The 12,408-nt window shown below is 38.6% G+C and overlaps 1 protein-coding gene across 17 annotated transcripts in view; it reads right to left on the reverse strand.

The window, feature by feature from the left end:
- The window catches only part of SGIP1 (SH3GL interacting endocytic adaptor 1), a 223,899-nt gene that overhangs the window by 75,833 nt on the left and 135,658 nt on the right, over nucleotides 1-12,408 (reverse strand). For all 17 annotated transcript variants that reach the window (XM_066268940.1, XM_066268955.1, XM_066268954.1 and 14 more), the window contains 2 exons: nucleotides 1,373-1,397; nucleotides 320-371 (listed from right to left, as the gene is read on the reverse strand). In XM_066268940.1, the coding sequence (XP_066125037.1) occupies nucleotides 320-371; nucleotides 1,373-1,397 (77 nt within the window). The remainder of the gene's footprint in view (nucleotides 1-319; nucleotides 372-1,372; nucleotides 1,398-12,408) is intronic.

Genomic DNA, 12,408 nt, shown 5'->3' on the forward strand with positions numbered 1-12,408 from the left:
CATCCTGACAGACAGTTACTGTGGATGACTACAGAGTACATTCCTAATGATCTCCCTCAGGCGGCATTGATGAGAAAAGATAACAGATTTGAATTATGCTAGAGATTTACACATATGGTCAGGCCCTTTGTTGTTGTTGTCTTGTGTGTGTGTGTATGTGTGTGTGTATCTGTCTGTCTGTGTGTGTGTTGGGCAGTTATTTCTTGTTTGTTTGTTTGTTTTAAAGGAGCTGAGAGTTTAGTCAAAATAAGATGGTTAAATTGTTAATAGCAGTGATGTTTTACATAAAACACAATCAGCATCTTTCACACTTACTTACCTTATAAGTTCTGGAGTTGGTGTGGAACGCCTGGGTCTGGCCACTTCTTCACCTGATGCACAGGACAAAGGAACATTTTTGGCACATACATATATATAGATATGTGTGTTTGTATGTGTGTGTGTATGTACATATATATAAATATAGATATATAGATATATTCTTTTTTTTAATCATTTCTTACACATTTATCTTATAAGCTATGTTTGGAGACAGAGATTTAAGTCCTATCAATAAGCAACTCAAAATGAAAGCTTTGCAAAACAAACCCTTTCTCCTGGCAATGCAACAGTCTTATATTAGGCAGATGTAGTAGCATTTTCTCTAGCATTTGTAAAACCTAATTAACCAAGAAATTACCATGATAAGCCATCAAATGGAAGATTTGTACACTGTAAGCTAGTGGAGTAGCATGCCATTCTTTGAATGTCTGCTGCCTAGATCAATTCTGTTTCCCAAATACCATGAGAGAATAGTAAGCCAGGCCATATGTTCATAGTACATGAATGCAGGGTGTTCTGCCTGTGTTCTTTTCTTGAAATGCCAAGAAAATGTTAAACCTTTACCCAGGAACTGTGAATTTAGAATTCCCTAAACTGCACTGTATGCAACACAAGAAAATCATGCCCTATGTATATTATAACCTATTCCATATCAGCTTGACTGACTAAAATTTTCATATCAAATAACACAAGAATGGGTAAGTTGTATTTATCTACAGTTCCTTCTGCTCCCTTCCTCTCCCCACCCCCATTACCAAACACACTTAACTTCATTTCTAAAATCAAACAATAAAGCAAGAGTTGGTAAGTATAGAAAGAAAATAGTAGCTTTTCCAAAAACATTTATTTTAAGAATTAAAACATTAATTATTCAGAACCCACCAAGCCCCTTTATCATTACAGGATTTCTTTGCTGTGAAAGATATTTTTGTATGTCTTAAAAGGTCAAGCCCAAAGGTATATAAGTCAAATGTATATATGCTTTAAGATCCAAGGAACTTATTCCTTCTTTTAAATTGTACTCTATTTTTGGTAGCTAAGATATACTTACTGGATAAGTTCCTTTTTATTGCACCCTAGAATTAGAAATAGACACTATAAGGTTTAAGACCACATATATGTGTACAATATGTATATTTCTGTTATTGCAATTAAACTGAACTCAAAGAAATGCAGATGGGGAAAAAAGAAATTTTTCTCTATCACATTCAAGTTGGAAATTGTAGACACACTCATATAAATCAGTTTTTTATTTTACTTAGGATTATAGAGAGAAATGAAGGGCAAATCGTAAGTCTCCTGAACCAGAAAAATCCCTTACCTGGGTAGATTTGGTAAATTCAAGTAAATATTAAATAGTTTATTAAAAAACAACCCTGAAGTTTAGCAGACAAGAAGATAAATCCAAATTTAATTACATTTGATGTTTGAAAATCATTGACTATGTTAGGAGTACTGTCTGCTCTGATCAGATGAGGTCCATAAGTTAGTTGAGATAGTCATTAGTTTACTAATGCTATTTTTAATGCTATAAGTGGCAAGTGTTACAGAGAAGGAGACCATGGAAACATTGCCACTGAATGGCCTGTTTTGTGCAGGGAGTCAAGAAATTCCATCCTCCCCACCAGGTCACCCCACCTGCTTCGTCTACTTGCCGGCTACCTGGCCTACCAATCTACCAACTCAGGGTCATTCTTGTAGCTCAAAGAAGGCATTGTAATATGACTGGAATGCAAGTAGGCCCAACAGGAATAACCTGAGCAGGCCATTTCTAGTTTTTATAATGCCCTAGCAGAAACTTACTTTGATAACAGAAGGATTAACTAGGTAAAACGATTAGATTCAAAACAACCATGATTGGTCGGAACAAGGATCTACTAGAAGTTTTCTAGCGGGTGGCCCAGTCTCTCAAACCATATTTTCTGTCTTGTCTTGCCTAATAATGCAATCTGTGTGTGTGTCATGTGGAGAATCATGTTGTTAGTAAAAAACTTTAAAAATAAATATTTTATTTGTTTTAATACATTAATTTGTTTTAATAAATTAATATATTTAACTATATATAATATTTTATTTTAATAAATGAATATATTCAATTATATTGACATATATTTCTTTAAATTTATAAATAAACATTTTAAATGTGTATGGTAATTTAAATCAGCTATAGTCATTATGGAAGTTTGGATACAAGTTGGCATTTGGAAAATAAGACTGTATAGACAAAATAGCAAGAGAGCACATTGTTTAAATGGCATTAAAAGGTTTTCCTAGGTTACAGAGCCTCAGCTAGTCAGATTTTGATTACTAAGGTCTGAAGGAAGAGACCCAGGGGCTCTAATTTCAAGTAGTCAATTGCAAGGTTGGCATGGTGGGAATGGGACTCCTCTTGTATTATGAGACCTGAAATCAAGGAATTAGAGGAGCCCAGAGGCTGGATTTGAAGATCTTTTGGACTCTCTATCTTACCCCTTTTATTAAAAAGATAACACTTATGAAACCAAGAAAGGTGCAAAGCTTCTTTTTCTATTCATTTCTTCTTGGTGTATCAATTCATTCAATAGATAGTTACCATTGGGAGGCCCTAAACGAGAAGCTTCTGTAACATTTTATTAAATACTTCCCATGAATGAGCCAGCCACCCATTAAGTGCAGGCAAGACATGGCAGAAATATGCAAGAAAACTCCGGTTTAGAAATTTAGGAAGAATAGAATAAAATCAATTTAGAAATGAACAGCTATTTGAACGAGTGGCAGCAAGTCAGCAGCAACACAAGAGGAAGTCCTATTATCAGCGTGATTGACATACAGAGTTTGATGGCCTTAATGTTGCAGCATGACAACTCCAGAGCAAGGTTAAGGGGATGTCCACCACACAAACCACATTCAGGAAAAGAGCCCATTGAATTCAGAAAACCTCCTCACCGAATGACCGCATTTTTCTTCCTTTCAATGATCTTCCTTGTATGTAGATTGTAAATAAATATCTTTCATTTTGAATTAATTAAATCACTTTATTTTTCTTCAAGAAAAAGAGTCACTTGTCACAATCTGAGATGTCACCTGAGATCATCCACACACACAGATACTGTTTTCTTTGATCCTCAGCCAAGTGGTTTAGACAGAGAACCACCAGTTTCTCAGCTGGGGCAGGCTATTTGCCTCAAGTTTTAATGGACCAATTGAATTGGCACAGACCTAGGGATGTTTCAGAGGGCATTGTTTTTGGTTCCGTTTCCTCTCTCAAGGGACTGACCAGACAGAAGGGGTCATTTCAAACATAGCAGGGACCTTTCTTTTTGTTACTTTGACTACATCACACTCTTCAACCTGAGGAAAATGATGGAGATTTTTCCTTTGAACAAAGTAAATTAACACTGATTTGTGTTCTGTGATGACATATACAGTTATAGGATAGCCTAGGCATATTGACTTGACAGCATGTATCCTGCTTTTAAGGTGAAAATTGTGATTATGCCCCATTATGTATCAGTGTATACTGACAAATGTAATTTATGGTCCAGGGACTTATTTTAAATTTAGGCTTAAAACCCACGTGGCTTAAAAATTGTTTCCTTATTTTTCTTATAGTTTTCTCTTATTCTTCAATATCACTTTGCTATAAACTTCTAGGGTGCTCTCTGGACAATCTCCAAATCTTGCATGCACACGCACGCGTGCGCGCGTGCACACACACACACACACACACACCACATTTTTGAAATTTAGGCCTAGTGGTTGGGATACCTATATATTAATTTAGTTTTTTATGGAAAGTGCTCTTATAATCTTAAAATATGTGCTTGACACTTATAAGACCAGATGCTTCCAAGCAGTAAACTGAATTCATCTGCCTCATTCGCACTGGGCTATAATAAATTTGATGAGGAGCCAACCTGGTCACTCGGCCTTGGCAGCAATTTTCTCTATACAATTAAGGTAAAAATGTTGAGAGTTCTTACCGGGCTGCGCCTCTGTGATCAGCAAAAGGGAAGAGAGAACAGACACCTAGTCAGAGAATGATGGATCAGTCAACAGTCTTGGGTAAGGCTTCATAAACAGCTAACCAAACATGCACTCCAAGAAATCAGACCAAAGGAAGACAGGCAGTCATGTTTGTGGCTCATTTAAAACATAAGAAAGTTTTAGAAAACTCTGAAAAAAATCTGCCCAATGTATAATATAGCTTTGCTCATGGGGATGTACTAGTTTTAAGTTACGCGTACATAAGAACAAGGTGGAAACATACATGAAAGTTTGATATCTGGGCATAAGGAGTCTTTCTCTAGATTATTTAGAGGGGGGGGGGATTAGAGAACAGGCAGTACAGGGAAAGCTGATTTCCCACACGGCAGGGTGTTAGCAAGTATCATAGGCATCGTGCATTTCCCACATAATTAGGTCTTAAACTGGACCAGAAATCAGAGACCAAGATTAGAGAGACAACTTCTTTGCCTTGCTCTTTGCTTTAGTGTTCTGTGGAATGTGTGCTGATGAGGACTTTATTTTGCAAGTAGCTGTTCTTGGCCTGGTGGTTTAGGCAGCCTCTTCCAATGAATAGGAATGTGATGAGAGAGATGAGGCAACCCTGCCAAGCACAGATAAAAACGAATCTGTCCAGCACCCATAGAACATGGGTGGACCAGGAGATGTTTAGAAAAACACAACAAGCAGACATAGTATTTCTCTATTTCATTCCTCACACTTTGACTATGGTTATTTATTTACCTCAACAATCTCGGATAGCAATCTCCCTGTTTAGGATTTTTCTGTAGTAATGAGAGTGACTATGATGTGAGTGAGCAAAGAGATGATGCTCAGTTTCACTTTCAGGATACAAGTCAACCCAGGAATTTACCAGAGGCTACCTGGGACCCTGTAGGTGCCAAATCTCTAAATCTGGGCCAGAAGCACAAACATAAAAGTAACTAAAAGGTTGCTCAAATGAAGTAAAATGTTCTACTCTCCAGAACATAGACAGGGAATGAGAACCTATAGACTTTTATATCTAGGAGGCTTCCATGGATATCTAGTCCAGTTAGTTGTCTTTATGATATAAAGGGGAAACTGAGGCTCTGAGATACACAGCTAGCAAATGGGTAGAATCAGAGACAGAATTTAGATCTATAAACTTTCATTATCATGTTCTTTCTAGGACACCAAATGTGACATTATTGGAGGACTCCTAAAAAAAGCAAAGAGCTTTTGTAACTAATGTCCAGGAATGATTACTTCTTGGATAAGTTTTGTAAGTAGCCAGAAGTTTAGATATGTTTACTCTAGTAATTTTACTTGTCAGAGTTTAGACATTAATATTTGCCTTCCTTTCCAAGTACTGCTCCGTATTGATTCTATCTCTCATAAATTTGTTTATGTGCATGTAAGCTTTGGGTACAGGGAAACTTTTAAAATCAGAGCCCCCTTTAAAATTAAAATTCCCCTCACCCAATTTCTTACCCAGGCTCAAAGCAGCATATTTTCCTCCCTCACCATGAGGTTGTAGTTAATTGGCTTACTATTCTCTCACTCAATGGCTTCCTGGTCTTCACTTTGAAATGCAGAAATGTTAGAGAAAGCTTACATTGGGAAGAGACCTGACAGTTAAAGGAGTTTTAGATCACAGTAAGTACAGTGTGTCTGTAAAGTCCTGGTGCACTTTTGACCAGTCACAGAAAAGCAACAAAAGACGATAGAAATGTGAAATCTGCACCAAATAAAAGGAAAACCCTCCCAGTTTCTGTAGAATGATGTGGCAGCATGTGCGCATGTGCAGATGATGACGTAACACCGTGTATACAGCAGAGCAGCCCACGGCCATGCCAGTTGAGATGTGGATGGTACAGAGGAAAGCTCAGTGCGTTCTGTGGCTCGCTAAATTCGAATCCGTGACCAAAGTGCAACGTGAATATCGGCGTTTTTATATCGAAGCACCACCACATAGGAATAACATTACTTGGTGGGATAAGCAGTTGAAGGAAACCGGCAGTTTGGTGGAGAAACCCCGTTCTGGTAGGCCATCAGTCAGTGATGAATCTGTAGAGGCTATACGGGATAGCTACCTAAGGAGCCCTAAGAAATCTGTGCATGAGCCCACATCGTACTGCACTGAATATGTATGAAACTGGGAGAGTTTTCCTTTTATTTGGTGCAGATTTCACATTTCTATCGTCTTTTGTTGCTTTCCTGTGACGGGTCAAAAGTGCACCATGACTTTACGAACACACTGTATTTGTGAAAGCCTAGCTACAGGCACAGGGGCACTATCTTCTGATAGCAGTCTTCTAAGGATAACCCCCCCACCCCATTCCAAGGACAGTACAAATAAGTTGCAGGATGGAAACTGGCTGACTTAAAGTCTCAGCTTGCCCCGGCCACCCCGGACCTTTGAACCAGCCCAGGCCTCCTTTAGATGGTTGAGCAAAGAGATAAACAATTTGGAGAAGCTGTGGCACCTCTCCAATCCACATACAAAAAAATATTACTTTGTACCTACAGAGGCAGTGATGTAGGCTGCTTTTCCCAAGACCCCTGACTGAACTATAAAAACCTTTCTCCAACCCTCCCTGGGGCTGACATGGCATTTGGGTCCGTCTTGGCACACTTGCACCCAAGCATTCTAAACAAATAATCCTTTTAGAATACACCAACCTTGTGTTTTCAGTTCAGCTCTCCTCGGTGCCTACCCATGGACCGGGAAGGGGTTTAGCCTGTCAGCTATCTCATACTGGATAAGGCAGTCCAGCTGGAGTTTTCTCCAGGTCATACCTAGTCGGGGTTTATACCCACCTGCCAGTTGCCAAGAGAAGCTGAAAGAAGGCTCTCCCCTCCCCCAGTGGACCAGCCACCTGCAGCTTTAACCTAACAGTGCATGTATGCAATTTAAATAAAATGAGAGAAAAAGGACACTTATGATTATGTATTTTTTTGACTTAAATTCTTTTAATAACTAATTTATACTCTACTTTGAGAGTTCAAATATTCTTTTGTATACAGATTTAGGCTTTATAATTTTTAAAGGCTAACATTCTTCTCTAAAAAAAAAAGTGAGAATTTATCATTACAGCTTTAATTTCATGGCCAACAATTTATTCTTAAATGTAGTATAAAATACAGCAAGGGGGGTGCTAAAAATGATACAAGTGTCCCCTAAGATAAAATTAAGAGAAAGAATGCAAAATAAAATGCAGATTGTAGCGATACAATAGCAGAAGTTTAAATTAAAGAAATTTTATTCATATAAAATTATAGAGAACAACTCCTTTCAAAATAATTCCAATGTTAATCCACTCAAATTAAGTCATATCCTAATTTCTAGTGAATTAAAAACATAAATTTTAATCAATAGTTCTTACATTTTTTCTAGTAATAATCTCATAGGACTGTATTTTAGAAACCCTATTTGCAAAATGCCTTTGTCAAAGAACAGCTATTGTTTTTTTTAATATATATATATTTAATTTTATTTTTTAAGAATTTATTCATTTTAAAGAGCAGAGAGAGAGAGAGAGAGAGAGAGAAGGGGGGAGGAGCAGGAAGCATCAACTCCCATATGCGCCTTCACCAGGCAAGCCCAAGGTTTGGAACCAGTGACCTCAGTGTTCTAGGCTGATGCTTTTTCTATGGTACCACTGCAGGTCAGGCAGAACAGCTATTCAAATTTATATAGTCATAAGTTCATTTATCAGAATCCAGAAGACCTGGTAGAAGCTGTGGTAAGGTCGAATACAAAAAGCCTCAAGGTCCATAATTAAGAGCTATCTGAAACTTTCAAAAGACAAAGAACTCCAGAAGTCTAAGTGAAGGGCTTTATATATGTTGTCACCATTAAGGAACATAAAGTAGCTGTAGGCACTGCTGAACCCCTTGGAAAGCAAAATCATTATCAGCTGAGATGGGAGGATCTTTTCCTATTCAAAGTTTTATTTTGCTGTTTCTGCTGTCATTTCTCACGACCTTTGAAGCCTTCAGCATTCTATCTTTGTTCTACCACTAGATATGCTCCAAAGATGAAAGGAAACAATTAAAAACCTAAATTTAATCAATAGTTCTTGTATTTCTTTCTAGTAATAGACAACCTCATAGGTCTTGATATATTCTATACCCTGAACACTGTAGTGCAGTGTTGAAAACTCAAAAGTGTGCCGGGCAAGGAGCAGAGGTGCTGTGTCAAAGGGCATGAGTGTTTCTCAAAGTCCTGGTGAATTGCCCACTACTCAGGTACACTTGTGCCTGCCCTGAAAAAATGTGGTTCTGGTACTGCCAGATGTTTAGAGTTGTTGAATGAAAGTGTACAATCTGATTTTTTTTTTTTATATATTTTTCTGAAGCTGGAAACGGGGAGAGACAGACTCCCGCATGCGCCCGACTGGGATCCACCCGGCACGCCCACCAGGGGGCGACGCTCTGCCCACCAGGGGGCGATGCTCTGCCCCTCCGGGGCGCCGCTCTGTCACGACCAGAGCCACTCTAGCGCCTGGGGCAGAGGCCAAGGAGCCATCCCCAGCGCCCAGGCCATCTTTGCTCCAATGGAGCCTCTCTGCAGGAGGGGAAGAGAGAGACAGAGAAGAAGGAGAGGGGGAGGGGTGGAGAAGCAGATGGGCGCCTCTCCTGTGTGCCCTGGCCGGGAATCTAACCCGGGACTTCTGCACACCAGGCTGACGCTCTACCACTGAGCCAACCGGCCAGGGCCTCAATCTGATTTTTAAAATTCAACTGTTCTGATTTTTAAATGCAGACTAAAATTGTTTTTAACTCCACAACCAAACAAAACACTTATCCAGAGCTCAGAATCTGCCGGTGACCAATTTGTTTCTGATTGCAGGTACTTCATCTGCTGTTTTTATTACTTCGCCTGATTACTCAGACAGGGACTTTGCAATTGATCTATTTGTTTTTTTTAACAAATTTCTTGCATTTCTATTTAAACCTTAATTGTTCAATTCCTAGATTTTGCTTTCTTCTGATAAATTTGGGAGGTTTTTGAAAACATTTTATTTTTCCCTCTACTTTTATTTTGATGTTCACCTCAGAGATAACTTTTTTTATTTTGAGGCTGTTTTCAAAGAGGATAAATACTACAAAGTAATGATTTAATCTCTAGAATAAAGATATTTGGTTTTATCTGTACATGCTATTTTTGTAAAATTTATATAATTTGCAATATGGATATCACTCCCTACAGAAAATACTGGAGGCTATGTTCTTGCAGTTCCCAGTGTCCTTATTCCCACAATATCTTTGTTTTGTTATTTTTTGCACAAAAGAATTTAAATTCAGTTAACTAGGTTGGCCTAGTCTTCACCAATGCAGGCCAGTATTTTAAAATAAAATAAAAAAAATGTAACCAAATATAATCTTTCTCATCAAAACCACTAAATAATTAACCTTAGGTTTCAAAACTTTGTCACATCCTCATTTGCTAAATTCAGTGTCATTGAGAAATAGAAAAATGCATGAAAAGCTATAAAGCACCAAACACATATTATTTTTATATAGCCTCATCATAGAAAATTCAGTGAGCCATATTAGAGAATTCCCTAAGAAAGAATTAGTACATATGATTATTATGTTTATTATTTTGATTCTAGCCAATATTCCTGTTTGTTTTTATAGCTTGAGTGAAGACAAACTATCATGTAAGCACCTATTTGTCACCCTCCTGTTGTAGGTGTTTATCTATATTTAAATTTGTTTCTATTTATGTATTTAATTTCTATTACAAGTTAGATTACTATGAATATCACATCCAATAGGACGTGGTTAAAATGGTCCTCTGAATCTCCATTTGGCAAGAGAAACAAATATATAGATCACTCACACAAGATATCACTATGAGTTGACCCAATTAAGCAATCAACAAAACAACACTTCCAAAGTTAAAAATGAAGCAAAGGTGTGGGAGGAGGACTCATCCTTAAAGACATACAGCTAAAAATGAAAAGGAATACTTGTAGTTAAATTGCTATAAGGACAACAGGAGAAACACCAATGAAAAATGTAATTTTCAAAGCACCACAAGGCGTTTGTGGTCATACCACCCTGAACGCGTCCGATCTCGTCAAAGCACCATGAGTAAACTTGAGGCCAGCCAGTCTTGTTAATGTTTGAAGTGGCCAAATTTGAATGATTCAGAGAAGAGTCAGGGTCAAAGAGAATAAGTAAAATTAGCAAAGTACAAAGGAAAGTTACTAAAGTGCATCAGGACTATCATATACCACATACTATGTGTGGACAAAAAGGGGCCACATGCTGAACCTGACAAGCTCAGGGAAAGCCTGCATGGTGGCCTGACACACTCAGGGACCTTTAGGTCCTAAAGCAGGGTTCGGGAACCTATAGCTCGCAAGCCAGATGTGGCTCTTTTGATGGCTGTATCTGGCTCATAGACAAATCTTTAATAAAAAATAATAATAACATTAAAAATATAAAACATTCTCATGTATTACAATCCATTCATTTCCTACCATTCATGTTCATGGTTGCGGGTGGCTGGAGCCATTCACAGCTGTCCTCCGGGACAACACCAAATTTTTATTGGATAATGCATAACGTACACGGGTCGTTATATAGCTCTCACGGAATTACATTTTAAAATATGTGGCATTCATGGCTCTCTCAGCCAAAAAGGTTCCAGACCCCTGTCCTAAAGTAACCACACAGGATGGTCCAGAATTAAAACTTTCTAATTAAAAGCAGTTCATGGCAGGTAGTCATGTCCTAGGGGAGGTATTTTTCTCTAACAAAGGTCAATGCTTACCTTAATCTAGCCTAACTGTTGTCTTTTGCACCTACAATATTGTACTTGATAACATGCAGGTAATCTTTTTTTCCTTCCCTGCCCTCAGGGCAAATGTCCCACAGGGGGCTAGGGGGAGGCAGGACCCCACAAATCCCCTCATTGTTATTGTTGTTATTTAACTATGAACTATCTTATTCCTGTCTATGTAAGAGAAGTTTAAGTACTTTTTATCCAATCCCAGAGATTTCCTCACCTTGCTTTCCTCCACCTTCCTAATCTATCACCAATCCAATGAATTTCCTGTAATCTCTTTAGGTCTCTGTTGGGCAAACAAGTGTGTTACAGTGTGTTAGGCTTGCTTGCTTGTACTCTGCCTGGTTGTGCATGAGCAGGGGCAGCACCACGTGTGTATAGTCATGTAAGGCTGCAGGTGTTCGCCCTTAGGGCGGCAGATTGTAGATTGCGGATTGCCTGCGCCATTGGGAAGGGCCAGTTTTTGCAATTGTTTACTGGAGAAGGCATTCCCCACTCTCCTCCAACCACCTATTTGCTTGTCAGCCCTGAGAGAGAGAAGCAATTTTCCCTGCCTGCTTGCTAGTCTGCCATGGTGAGACTCTAATAAATAGAATGGCCCACCATCCTCCAGCTTCACAGTTCCTTTACCGACTGCCTGAATCCAATGGGAACCTGCGTGTCCATAGCCACCAGCTTTACAGCTCTGTATAAAATAAGTAGTAAAACCGCCATTTTCTGGAGCACTTCCTCAATTTGTTGAGACTTTGCTTCCCAGCAGCTATAGACAGTTTGGCTCAAATAGACTCATAAAAAATTCTTACACGTTTGGAAGTTGTTTTACGTTGACATATGTGATACACGGTTGACTCTCAATTACTCAGAAATAGGCCACTTAGTTTAGTAATAATAGTAATACTAATAATAGGTACTGATTTTATTTTGGGAAATAAAAAGACATTGGGGTCTATATTTTGATGAAGTAATATTTTGATCCCATTTTTTGTTCTTCCTGTGTCTTTTGTCCCTCCTCTCTCCCATCACACAGACTTGCTACAAGTGCGTAGCCTGTAGGTGGTAGAGAGAATGCCAGAGAATCCATTTAGGTGAGTTAAATAGAATTGACCAAACACTTTTCATGCTTGTTAACATGGAAACACAGTATTTTATGGATGTTCTAGTGTCAGGGTGTAAAGCCAGTAGCCACGGCCACCATTACAGCCTCCTGGCCCATGCAGGTTCGCACTTAATTCAGATAGACGGTAATGAAACAACGGAGCCAAGAACTGGTGGGCCATTAGCTTTAATCCTAGCTTGCACCCGGAGGGCGAGAAATA

Source organism: Saccopteryx bilineata, chromosome 3, assembly GCF_036850765.1.
Source record: "Saccopteryx bilineata isolate mSacBil1 chromosome 3, mSacBil1_pri_phased_curated, whole genome shotgun sequence".
NCBI lineage: Eukaryota > Metazoa > Chordata > Mammalia > Chiroptera > Emballonuridae > Saccopteryx > Saccopteryx bilineata.